Source organism: Drosophila nasuta, chromosome 2R (assembly GCF_023558535.2).
Source record: "Drosophila nasuta strain 15112-1781.00 chromosome 2R, ASM2355853v1, whole genome shotgun sequence".
Lineage (NCBI taxonomy): Eukaryota > Metazoa > Arthropoda > Insecta > Diptera > Drosophilidae > Drosophila > Drosophila nasuta.
Genome location: NC_083456.1, coordinates 14,822,804 through 14,835,245, shown reverse-complemented (window position 1 = coordinate 14,835,245; position 12,442 = coordinate 14,822,804). Strand labels below are relative to the sequence as shown.

Below are 12,442 nucleotides of genomic sequence, written 5' to 3'. Positions count from 1 at the left end.
TCATGATAATTATTTACAAATTATTACTATTGGCATAAAATATTCGTTTTGGTTCAAAAGCTTTAAACAGTTACTCCAGTTCAGCCTAATTGGGAATTTTGCTTTTTTGAATTCGTAAAGCGCGCTCTCTTACGATAAATAATTTTTTAATACACGCAAGCTAGTTTATCGATTGTCCAGGCCGCATTGGTTGTTTATCTATCTGTTGGAATTATATCGATGCATTAAAACAATTCCCCCACGCCTAAATAAAGTGTAACCAGCGGAATATAATTTTGTCAAAATAAAATAATATATTTTGAATTTTAAGATGCGGTCACGCTGTGTTTGTCAGTTTTTGTTATTTATAAATCATTTTCGATTCGTTTGCTTGACGTTAATGGACGTGTTTCCGCACCACAGCATTTGAATTGGTTTCGCAATAGAAAAATTTTCGTGTTTTCTATCTGGATGCAAACATAAATTGTCAGTGTTTTTTTGCCCCTTTAATACGTTTGCAAATACAAAATTCTCAGTGGAATATAAGCAATCCAGAACAATAGACTTCAATTTTTGCAGCGCATCAAGCTAATTTTCAAAGTGAGTACAACAGAAAAACAATTCCAAGTGCATTAAACTGACCCGCGACTAGCAAACAAACATTCGTTTGTTGTTGCTAAAATGATGCTTATTTGTTAAGTTTTTGCTTGCTCTCTCGGTTCACAAGAGGAAAGAAAGGCGGAAGTACAAAGCGTTTCCTCATTTTGCTTGTAGCTTATTTATTATTTTCTGGTCTGACATTTAAGCATTTCCGTGAAAAGCTTCTTGACAAATCAATAAATGAAGCGTTGTTGCTTGACGCCTCTGTAATCAAGGGGCAAGTTTCGATCCAGAGATCTGCGCTTGGCCCTGTGGATTAATTTTGTTCGTTTTTGTTGAGCTACGTGCAAAGTGTTGACAACCAGATTTTTCGATTGGCGACGCAATAAAACACACGCAACTTGAGTATATTTATTCTTTTTGTCGAATGTTTTTCAAGCTTTTTCGAAACACTTGTTACCTTGAGTGCGCGGTGTTGTTGTAATTGTTGCTGTTGGGTTGAGGGAGGTTCATTTAATCACATATACATATATGTGCGCATACGTATACGTACATATCCATATGTAAATATATTTGTAAATTTATGTGAATACTTTTGTACATCTGTTGAGTTCACAGAGCAAATACATTTTAATTTTTCGCAATATGGCAACTGTAGCAAGAGCAAGATTTGTGTGTGTGTGTGTTGCGAAGCACGTACACGACATACATACAAGCTCGACTGCACTCATACACATACAGATTGAGCGCCATTTGTTTGATGGGGCTAAAAACAATTGTCGACGCCCATGAACCAAACAACGTCCACAATATTCATGTCCGAGGCGATCTACATATATATTCGTTGCCTTATTGCGTTTTGCATAAATACAAAAGTCGTCGACGTCATCGTCAAATTAGTTTCAATTTTTTCACGTACCAAACAGGTGATAACGGTACCATAAAAACAGAAATTTCTGATACAAACACATACACACTACATACGTACATATATGAATATAACATCATATAACATTTATACACATACTTAATGTAGACAAGTGTCCGATTTAATAATTCCTTTATACTAATTATCAAACATATGTATACGTTTGTGTATGTATACCACTTGTTTATAAACAATTGACTATTTTTTTGTTTTTCGTTTTTCTTGTCTGCGTACACACACTCATGCATAAATGCTTAACTATACGCTTGTATGCGTGTTTATGCTCTTCTCTTTTGCTCTTGTACTTTGAGCTTAGTCATTCTGTTTTTCAATTTGCGCCGCGGTGCAAAAAATAGACTTGATTCGTATAAAAATGTACAATAAACAAAAGATTGCGCAAAAATAAAAGAGAAAATTTTCGTTTATTTATATAAACAGTTTAACATACATACATATGTACATGCTTTGTATATAACATTTTATGTAGGTGTTTGCAACTCTTTTGTTTTGCGGTTTTCGTTTTTGAATTGTATTTACAAAAAAAAAAAAATACAACAATTGGCAATGGTGTCAAACCGGTTTCTTTAAGAACGACGCAACTAGCAGCTTTTTTTGCCGGCAGATAAACAAGCTACACGTACATAGGCATTTTCACTGTATACCAATTTACATACATTTACATTTACACCTCATTATACCTGCTACGCATGATGTAAAGTAAACGTATGTAACAAGCACAGGGAGGCATATTCGACCCCATAAAATGTACATATTCTTGATCAACAATATATGTAGTCTAAATGATAGCCTTGATCCGAAATATTTCTTAATATAACAAGCAGACTGACACCATTTTGTTTATGGAAATATCTTATAATAACCCCCATATTTCTATATAAATTATTTATATTCACCACTTTCCTACAGCACTATCATGTTATTAAAAGTGCCATCTGTTGACTGGACGGATCAAATAGTTTATGTGGTGGACGACGACGAATCTCTTTCTGACTTCGATGATGAACCCGATTTTTCAGAATATATGTGGATGGAGAATGAGGAAGAGTTCGATAAGAACGTAAGCCGAAAATGTACAACTTAATATGATCTTCCTTTAATAAATATTATTTATACCAAACAGGAACTGCAACGATTAGAAGAGGAAGAAATAATGCAAGAGTGCTTTGAGGCAATGATCGAGGATGAACTGGAAGAGCAAATAAATGAGTGGGAAAAAGCCAAGTAAGTCTAACAAAAACTTTTATAAATTCCAAATTGTAAAATATTTAAATTTCATTATAGAACGGAAGAACAGAACACGGCACTATCTGCACTGCCTAAAACCCAATGTAATGTTGAGAAATCTGTTCTTAATCCCATGGCCGATGAATTTGTACCACTTTGCCATCAAATAGAGTTTATAGCCTCGTAAGCCCGGCCACAAAACAGTCTGAACAAATCGAACCTCACACAACAGTGTTTCAGTTAAGATGTCTTAAGCGCTACGCAATTCAAATTCACATAGCAATAACTCGATAAACGTTTCTATACATCATATATTCCTCACTCTCGCCCATGTCTTGCAAAATAGTCCACTTTCAACCAGGCAACAGTGTAAAAAAAACCTAAAAAAAACTACTATAAAACAAAATTTCAAAAACGCGCACAGACACAACACACGTTAAGATTACATTAACCAACTCAACCGAAATGCAAACGAATACCATAAACAAAAAAAAAATTATAAAAAAAATTTAAATCAATACAAAAAAAAGAAAAGAAATGAAACGAAGAAAATACCTTAACTTAAATTACGCGTATCAAATATCTCGTTTAACAAGACAAATTTTTTGCTATCTGAATACAGACGTGCCGTGCTAAAGCTAGTGAAAACTTTCGTATTAACGTACAAAAAAAAAAACTAATGACTTTACACACGATTACGATTAATTGTGCATTGAAAATTCTATTTAGCGCTCCTATTAATCATAAATTTCCAGTCAAAAGCGAATATGTAATAACTACAAGACTCAATTGTGTTAGAAGAGCAACTGATATCGTCAACGTTGAAATTCAATTCAAAGACTTTAATTGTAATTAGTTAACATCCACCTGCCCACGACCTAAACTCACTTTAAGTACCAATATTTGTCTACTTTAGTTTCCCCATTGAGTGTTTGTTAACTCGTTATACGTTCTGTTTACCATTTAACTAAATTTGACTACTTTTCTTTTTGACTCGTCTACTTGTAATTTGCAGTTGTAAATAAGTAACAAAACATATATTAACTAAATTAATTAATATACTATGTAATAATCTGTAATAACTCTTTATACGAGATGCTTACATATATACGACAAATATATGTAATTGTATATCTAATGTTAAATTTAAAAGCTGCAATACCATTTTGTTTATAGTTTAAGTCAAAATTAATTTTTCATTTCGTTTATTTGCTACCGCGCAAGTACCCAGAATACACAAATTAAATTTACTTCTGTTTTCGGATGTAGAAAAATATAAAGATAGCTTTTGGTTAGTTATAGATATTTAAGACAGCATTAAAAAGATCTTATTTACGTTGTGTGATATAAAGATAAAAAACCAATCAAAAAAATACGAAAAAATATTTTTAAAATCCCAATAAAAAGAAGTATTATAGTATAAACAAACGTATTTTTATTTTAATAGATTAACAGATCCCAACGAGAGTGTTTAATGGATGGTGCAAATGAGGAAGCGGAATTGTTTTGTTAATTAACTTATCGATAAAATTAGATCAATTTGTAATAAACGATAAGACTGCATATGCATTTAAATTGTTTGTATTAATTCGCGTTGTTAAGCAAATAAAATACAAAATAACAGCTGTTGTTCATATTGAAATCAGTAACATTTTGTTATCGATAGTTCGCCTCACCTCATACATGTTTGGCGGTAATGCCTACAATGTTTCAGCGATAAATATCGAAAGATAAATTAGTCGATTGGAATTGATGTTAGCAAACATGGCGTCGTCGCCAATTTCTGGCTGAATTTTTTGTTGTCAAAAGAAACGGTGCGGAAAATGTTGCAATAAAATCGTGCGAAATGTGAATTGTATATTAAATAAATAAGTGCAATAAAACGAGAGTGACTAGCAAACAATATCGGATAGACGGAGTGCTGCAATGGCTGCGGCTGCTGCAGCAATGCCAGCTGCAAACACAACAACAACAGCAGCAACAACAACGCCAACACCTGCAAATCCGAATGCACCTGCAATCAACGCATCGTCGAGCAGCAGCAGCAACGCGGCACAGTTTCGGGAAATTCATAAAAATACATGGCTGAAAAGACTGACGGCCGATGGCAAGAAATTAACCGTTGGCCCAAAGGTGAGCTATTTAGCTATTTGATTACAACCCCACCCCAAAAAATTTAGTAGAAAGTGAAGCAATTGAAATGTATATATTTAAATTTTTTGTTGTAGAAATCTGAGTGCAGTTGGGTGGTATTCTGTGTGCACGACGACACCGATGCCCTACTCGAAGGTTACGCGGAACCACGTCAAGCGGCCGCACACATGCCTGAATGGGCGGTTTCGCTGCGGGATACGCTGCATATATCACACGCCCTCATTCCCAATTCGCATGAGTTCGAGTTTGTTGTAACGCTCAGCAATGAAGTGTTGCGCTTTCATGCGGTGTCATGGTAAGTTGAGCAAGCTCCTTTGCAAGTTGCGATTTTAATTGATTGTTGATCAACAGGGAGATTATGCAAGAATGGGTGGAAACGTTGCGTTCCAAGCTGCGTGAAATGAAGATCCTTTCACCACGTGAAAACCTCTACACAAAGTTACCTGAAGTGCGCGCTCCATTGCTGCCAACGCGCGATCCCACATCACCGTTGCCCGCACCTCCGCCAGTTCCCGCGGCCATTGTGCCCGGCGTAGAGCGTATTCCGGCTCATCAGCATCAACAGCAGCACGACAACAACACGTCCAGAACAGCAGCAGCGAGTACTACAACTACTTCAAGTGCTCCCTCGTCCGTTGCGGCGCAAGTCATTGAAGCCGTCGCCACAACAACAACAACAACAGTAACACCTCCAACCACAGCCATGTCTAATACATTAACTCAGCATTTGTTAAATATGCTGTCAGATCCCATTAGCACATACAGCGAACAAATAAGCGAAAGTCTAACGCCAACTGCCGTCGAGGAGCTGGACGAGGAAGCCAGTGCAACAGCTGCCACAGAGCCACAAAACGTGACTGCCTCAGATAACATTCTGTCGGACGATGAGTTTCTGTCACCCATACTGCGAAATGGAGTGCGAGTCGATGTTGCTGCTGCTTCTGCTCAGCGCATATCAGCTGGTAAGTTATTTATTTATTTGCCTATTTATTTGCCTATTTATTTTAAAAAACCCAAAAATGTATTCAATACATTATTAAAAGTAAATATATTTGTAAATTTGGATATTTAATTATTATTGCTGCCTTTAGTATAACAACTATATAAAACGTTTTTGTATTTCATTTTTGAATTCGATTGCTGATCTGTTTCTTATAAAATAATTGACTACGTATTTACGAAAATTATTGCTTCGAAGAAAATCTCTTTTTTAATATTGCATGCAATAAATATGCGAGTTGATTTAATGTTTTTATGAGACACCTAACTAAAATGCCTTTATTTTTATTTCAGATCAAATCATGAATTTCGAACAAATGTTGCAATGCGAACGTCTTATTCCCAGGTAAACTACAACTTTACTGCATTTATAGTTATTTCCTATGCAATGTCTCGTATTGTTTATCCAAATATGCAATCACATTACTTTTCAATTGTTTTTCGCCATTGAAACTGTCGATGAAAAGAGTCTTCAAGATCATTAAACACTTCTTGCCATAAAAAGACAGTTCCTGGAATTGTGTAGTCTCTTGGTCTTCAATAATCTTTTTGTAGCGTCTGTCAAATTCGGCACGCAATGCATCGTATTCCTTAGTGATTTCTTGCCATACGGCCTCCCGTGATCTGTGATTTATGTGCTCACGCAGTACCTGTTCAAGTCGCTCGTCCAATTGGCGAAATTTTTCATTGTCCTGTGCACTTTGACAGAGCCCTTTAAACATGAGCGAAAAGAATCGTGGACACTCGTTTAACGTTAGTTTCTTAAGTGCAGTAACGGGTGAGCTTAGGAAAATTTTCTTCATATTGTCGATGTCCTTTTGAAACATTCGATTCGCTTTCTGCATATCATCAATTTTTACCAAGCAAAGCTTACGGCGCTCTGTCAAAATATTCAACTTGGACTGAAGCACTTGCAACTCTTTGCCCAATGTGTCATTAAGTCGACTCAATCGCTGATACTGATCTTCATTCTGATGGCTCTTACTATCTGTGCATGCGATGCAGCGACAATTGCTGCTAGAAGAACTGGCTTGAATGTCATCATCATTATCGTCACTATCCGCCGGCTTAAGGGTCATTTGATACACAGTTTGTAGTTCATTCTGCCGCTCATCATTAAAGGGAAAACCGAGTGTGTCGCTATCGTTGAGCTGTCTATGCAACATCAGCAATATGTAATTGCGCTCAAACTTTTCATCTTTCTTGGCTTTTTGTAAGATTTGAAACCATCGCGTGCATGCTGATAGTACGGCGTCATTTTCAGGAAGATTCTTGACTATTCTCGTCACACTAGAAATCTGTTTGACAAACAATTTATCCAGTTCGTAGTCCGATAGCATACTTTAATATGGCAATCCTGCTTCGATTTACATTTAAATGTTTTATGTGTTATGATATTTAATTTCATGGCATACTAATCAATTTTATTCAATCTCTTTCTTTTCTCTAGACCACAAACTTCACGTTCCATGTCAGCAGGTGCTGCTGATAAAACAAAGAGGCCACTACGGAAATCACCACAGCCAAAAACTCAACAGGCTGCCACTAACTCAACTGCCGTGGAAGAGACGACAGACAACAATATAACAATAATACAAGTTTCCAATACGAATGCCGAGATAATGCAACCGCCCGAATTGCCGCCCAAGAATAAAGTTGTTGCGGATATTTTTCGTTTTCCTGAGATTAATTCAAAGACCAAGATGAAAAATTCGTTGCAGTCGCAGCAAAAACTACAAAACGATTACAAAAGTAACGTACAAATCATTCCGTCCAATTCCGTCGTCAATTCAAATACGATACAGGTGCTGAGCCAACCCAGCAGTAGCAGCAGTGTCAGCAATGGCAGCAGCTGTAATCCCTATACAATACCATTGAAACCCAATGCTTCCAATGCGACAACCACTCAAACTGCGTCCAATACAACAACTGTTCAGGTGCTAGCCGATGGTGAGGCAAGGGCAACAGCGACAGCGACAACCACTGTGGCTGTCTATGGCACATGTTATCCCACAGCCAGCGCTAGTGTCCTACCGAGTGCCAATAATAAACCGCAGACGCCAAAGGTCGGCAAGAAGATTATACTCAGCGCCAATAGCTCTGGCATCACCAACATACGCATTAACAATGAGCAGACAAACGACTCTAATGTCATCAGTGGCAATGTCCACTACGAGAAGGTATTCCTATCGTCGAGCATACCTGTCAGAAGCAGCAACAGCAGTCCTACAGCTATGCGAGAGGAACAACCCAGCAGCAGCCATGCCCATGCAATAGTAAACGTGGAGAACACGCCGACACCCGTTAACGGAAGTCCAGCTTTGCCGCGTCGCGGCATTGTGATTCCATCTCAAACGCCAAACAATGGACGCACTATGCCTCAACTAACTCGTGGCTTGACCGAGCTGGTCATTAGCACACGGCCGAGTCGACGAGATTTTCACTATTTAAAGATGCTAAATACACCACTCAAAACGAAGACAGTGCATAAGACGGCCAGCGCCAGCGCCAATGCCAACAATAACATCGAACAGAGTGTACCTCACACGTCTGGTTCGAATGGTGCAAACTCCGGACAGAGTAGCAACGTTGCCGCTAGCTCCGCAGTGGAGAGCATTGAGCAGCGCAGGCGCAGCTCATCTACATCGGATGCACAAGCGCCGTTGCAGCGAGGCGCCACAGTAACCGCATCAACGCAAACGAATAGTCAGCGCGGCGCCAACAACAATGAGTTTGTGCCGGGTCGCAATATAGCATCGAGTGCCTTTCGAATACAATCGCCACCCCAGGTGGTGGCAGCATCCCAAGCGACCAGCAGCAACAGCGGCAACAAACGATTGACGCTACGAGAGCAACAAGTGATGCAATTGCGTCGCGAGATTATGCATCCTGGTGGCGTACGATTAAATTTGCGGCGCAAGGATTGCGTGGGCTCGATTGCTTGGGTAGATGCGTTCGGCGGTGTCTGGATTGCAGGATGGAAGCAAAAGGAACATCCAGTTCTATATAACGCTTTGCACATTGGCGATCAGCTGCTCTCCATAGCGGGAGTTAGCATCAGCACAGCCGCAGAGGCTAATAAAATTATACGCAATACAAACACGCTATTTGTGAGTATATATTGTAATTGATGGCATCAATCATGCTCCAAAATATGAGTTATAAATTGCCTTTTTAATTTGTTAGATATTGAATTGAAAGTATTCAGAAATACTTATACTATATATGGAAATGTTAATGTTACTAAACAATTTTTAATTGATTGATTGATTCCATTTAAGAATTTGTAGGCATACACTTTATAATTGCTACGGTCTCTGCTCTCAAGTGATGTCATTAATTAATATTTATTTGTTTGTTGTCGTTTCAGGTCGAAGTGCTGCTCCGTCGCATCCCCTTTGGTCGCGCGTATGCAATACGACGAGACCGGGAGGGTCAATGCTTAGGACTCATACGCGATGGCAATACCTCAACCATCGTTGACGTGGTACCCAACAGCTTGGCTGCTCGGCATGGACTGCCGCCTAAAGTATGACGAATGCATTCAAAATTCGCATATTGATGATTGTATATAATTATTTGTTGTGTATTATTTCAGACGCAGTCATGTGATGGTACTTCGTTGACTTTTTGGATACTCACAGAAATTAATGGTCGACCGCTAAATTTGTTTTTCAAGGATTTAGAGATACGCGATCGCCTGAATTCGGTAGGCAGGGATATATCGATATTGGTGCAACCGTCGGATTTGATAACCAAATTGAAAAAGCAGTTGAAATCGTTGCGCGGCTACAAGGATTATCTAGTACAGTAGACGCCTCACTTCAAAAGTGGTTGCTTTTATTTTATATAGACCTAAAAAATATATATAGACACATATATATAGCATATACATATAGCTCCATAGGGAAACTCAAAACTGTTATACTATGTTATACGTGTATATTTTTGTATAACACTGGGCCAGATAACCATTCCAATTTCAAGTAAAATTGCATGTTTACTTAAGCGACAGAAAGCTATATAGTCATCTTTTATACATACATATGTAGTAATCATATACTAAATACTTATAGACAGATAGAAAAAGAGAGAGAAAGCTTCGAGCAAATGAAGCGGAGCGCAAAAAGCGTACGGAAGCGAACAAAACATATATATATTTTTGCAAATTTTATATAACTAGTTATATAGAGATATAACGGTGTAGAGCAGTCACTTTGAGAAGATATATACACGTCAAAATTGTTCGAATATATTATGATAGAAAGGAAATTATGAAAATTTACAAAATAACAAAAACGGAATCAAATGTTTATAATCTTTTTATAGTATTCTCGATTCTCAAACAAACATATATTTTATTCGTAAATTAAATTGAATATACATATATACACACACACACACGCGTATTATAAACCTGTGCAACTTAGTATCCTTATGCAATATTAGAGTGCCTCTGATTTTGTTTCTGTATTTGTGTTTTTTATTTGTTTTCATGTGAAAAAGACAAAAAAAACATCTATGTAACTTGAAGATGTGATAAACTGAGTACTCAAATTTTAGGCAATTTTTAAAAAAGGTACATTTGTAAATGCTTTTTGATTTGTTTTAAATATACATATAATTTTGTGTTAATATTTTCCATATACATATATTATTATATTACATTATTAAAACATACACATATAACGTCATTATGTAAACTCCATTAAAACAATTTCATATACATAAATCCCTACTCGCAGACCGTGTTGTGTTTGGCCTCGTAAACATCCTGCTTCCAGATGCGGAAATTATATGCGTTCGGATCCAGCTGCGAATAAATGAAAATGGGCATTGAGTTTGACATTACCCAAATGACGCCATCCTCATCGATCTGCAAATAGATTAAACATGGCTATAGCTAAAATTGCTGATCGGAATTATATTCGATTATAACTGACCGTTAGATCACTGGGATAGATCATATTCTGAGGATCGGAAGCAACAATGCCGTGACTAGCAGCCGAGAAGGGCTGGCTGGACTTCCAGCACCCAACGCCATTTGTCTGAATCTCAGCATAGAACACGACGCCGGTCCGCGGATCGTAATCGTGCATTGTACACTGTTTATTTACACCTCGACTGCCCAACACACGGAAATCGTTGCCATGATCCGAACGCGCCGCATTTGATTCTTTTTGTAGCACTCGATTAGAGACTACGAACTCGTTGTTGCTGGCCATGGCATGGAAGTAAACATCATGACTGCCGTCGCTCTGTTTCGGTCCGAGCGTGGTGGAAAAGATGCCATCATCCCAACGGAATGTCTGACCACCAATATGCAAATCTCCAGCCAATGGATCAAAGTTGAAATAGTTGTGTTGAAAGACCCACATATGATCCTCCTCCAAGCTGTACACATACAGACGACTGTTGACCAAATCTGGTATATAAGCATAAGCCTTTTGGCATTGATGCCTGTCGCCCACATCAATGGTTAAGCTGGCCAGACCACGTCCCGTTTCCACAATGCTCTCGGGGATGTCGTACCGCTTACGCACACGATCAGTTGCAAGGTCGACAATCCAAATGCTTGGCCGTCTGATTTGCTGACGATTGTCTGTAGAGATCAAGTACCAAAATTTAAAGCCAATTTCATTAAGATATTTTTTAACCTACTTGGATATTCCAACATGCCAGTGTCAATGAACCACAATCTTTGGCAAGCATCCACTGTGGTGCGATAGACAGAGACCAGATTTGTCTCGCTTGCATTAAACTGGTTCAACTCGAAGTCCGGATAGGCGCGAAGCTTGGGACTGCGCTGTTTGCCATCGCTTCGCATATCAATGAAATTCAAGGTCGATGGTATTCCCACCCGCCTGCGCGGCATGGTGACGAATAGGCGACCTCTAAAGTGGGTTACACCCATGGGTACATTATTGTAGGCCACATATGGACCTGTATTCTCGGTGGCGGCCATATTACTCCGTGGCATGATTCCAGCAGGTGTGTCGCGTGAAGTCAGCACATCACGTTTTCCACGAAAATGGTTTTCACGGCCATAACGACCTGGGAACACAACTGGTGCTATTTGGAAAAAACGAAATAAAAATAATAATATAAAAGTTGAGATTACGCGTCAGAATGTTATTGCTGTTGATAGAGACGGGTGCTATAGCTCGCTGATTATACCTGATGGATCAGGCATTCGATGAAGGCGCTTATCCCCGCGATTGTAATAATCCATTTGTTTCCATTTAAAGACCTCAATCATGCCGTCGCCCTGAATCATGTCGATCAAGATCAACACATGTAAGCAGAGCAGAAATAACGATTTCGCCATAATTTTATTCGTTTTTGAACTGAAATAGGAGCTTTCAGCTTTCCGTGTCCACGACTAAATGATGACTGAAGCTAGCCTTAGAAAAAAGTAGCGCTTAGTACTGTACAATTCTAAAAAAAAAAACACTCACCGAGCTCAGAGCATCAACAGCAATTGATAAGAGCGATTTACGTGAGATTTGCTCACGCAAAACCGGAAACCTGTTTCTG

The 12,442-nt window shown here is 38.4% G+C and overlaps 4 protein-coding genes across 4 annotated transcripts; 2 read left to right on the top strand and 2 right to left on the bottom strand.

Annotated features, from left to right (window-relative positions):
* Window positions 1-378: 378 nt before the first annotated feature.
* LOC132785385 (polyadenylate-binding protein-interacting protein 2) lies at window positions 379-3,461 on the top strand. Its single transcript, XM_060791468.1, has 4 exons — window positions 379-579; window positions 2,435-2,585; window positions 2,649-2,749; window positions 2,810-3,461. The coding sequence occupies exons 2-4, from the start codon at window positions 2,442-2,444 to the stop codon at window positions 2,937-2,939; spliced, it is 375 nt and encodes a 124-aa protein (XP_060647451.1). The 5' UTR covers window positions 379-579; window positions 2,435-2,441; the 3' UTR covers window positions 2,940-3,461.
* Window positions 3,462-4,496: 1,035 nt separating this feature from the next.
* Window positions 4,497-11,465, top strand: LOC132785367 (pneumococcal serine-rich repeat protein). Its single transcript, XM_060791437.1, has 7 exons — window positions 4,497-4,885; window positions 4,981-5,201; window positions 5,258-5,868; window positions 6,200-6,251; window positions 7,356-9,015; window positions 9,276-9,434; window positions 9,504-11,465. Exons 1-7 carry the CDS (start codon window positions 4,679-4,681, stop codon window positions 9,717-9,719), a joined length of 3,126 nt encoding a protein of 1,041 aa, XP_060647420.1. The 5' UTR covers window positions 4,497-4,678; the 3' UTR covers window positions 9,720-11,465.
* On the bottom strand, window positions 5,983-7,314 carry LOC132785380 (uncharacterized). The gene has a single exon (XM_060791464.1). The coding sequence runs from the start codon at window positions 7,243-7,245 to the stop codon at window positions 6,280-6,282; it is 966 nt and encodes a 321-aa protein (XP_060647447.1). The 5' UTR covers window positions 7,246-7,314; the 3' UTR covers window positions 5,983-6,279.
* Window positions 10,641-12,233, bottom strand: LOC132785374 (L-dopachrome tautomerase yellow-f2-like). Its single transcript, XM_060791455.1, has 4 exons — window positions 12,083-12,233; window positions 11,567-11,977; window positions 10,849-11,507; window positions 10,641-10,781 (listed from the first exon to the last, which is right to left on the bottom strand). Exons 1-4 carry the CDS (start codon window positions 12,231-12,233, stop codon window positions 10,641-10,643), a joined length of 1,362 nt encoding a protein of 453 aa, XP_060647438.1.
* Between the last annotated feature and the right edge of the window lie 209 nt (window positions 12,234-12,442).

Coding starts and splice junctions, on each gene's coding strand:
- LOC132785380 (XM_060791464.1), bottom strand. CDS start 7,245: ATGCTATCGGACTACGAACTGGATAAATTGTTTGTCAAACAGATTTCT.
- LOC132785367 (XM_060791437.1), top strand. CDS start 4,679: ATGGCTGCGGCTGCTGCAGCAATGCCAGCTGCAAACACAACAACAACA. Junction 5,869..6,199: donor TGCTCAGCGCATATCAGCTG/GTAAGTTATTTA, acceptor TTTTTATTTCAG/ATCAAATCATGAATTTCGAA. Junction 6,252..7,355: donor TGCGAACGTCTTATTCCCAG/GTAAACTACAAC, acceptor TCTTTTCTCTAG/ACCACAAACTTCACGTTCCA.
- LOC132785374 (XM_060791455.1), bottom strand. CDS start 12,233: ATGGCGAAATCGTTATTTCTGCTCTGCTTACATGTGTTGATCTTGATC. Junction 11,978..12,082: donor TCGAATGCCTGATCCATCAG/GTATAATCAGCG, acceptor TTTTCCAAATAG/CACCAGTTGTGTTCCCAGGT. Junction 11,508..11,566: donor TGGCATGTTGGAATATCCAA/GTAGGTTAAAAA, acceptor TGATCTCTACAG/ACAATCGTCAGCAAATCAGA.
- LOC132785385 (XM_060791468.1), top strand. CDS start 2,442: ATGTTATTAAAAGTGCCATCTGTTGACTGGACGGATCAAATAGTTTAT. Junction 2,586..2,648: donor AGGAAGAGTTCGATAAGAAC/GTAAGCCGAAAA, acceptor TATACCAAACAG/GAACTGCAACGATTAGAAGA. Junction 2,750..2,809: donor AATGAGTGGGAAAAAGCCAA/GTAAGTCTAACA, acceptor ATTTCATTATAG/AACGGAAGAACAGAACACGG.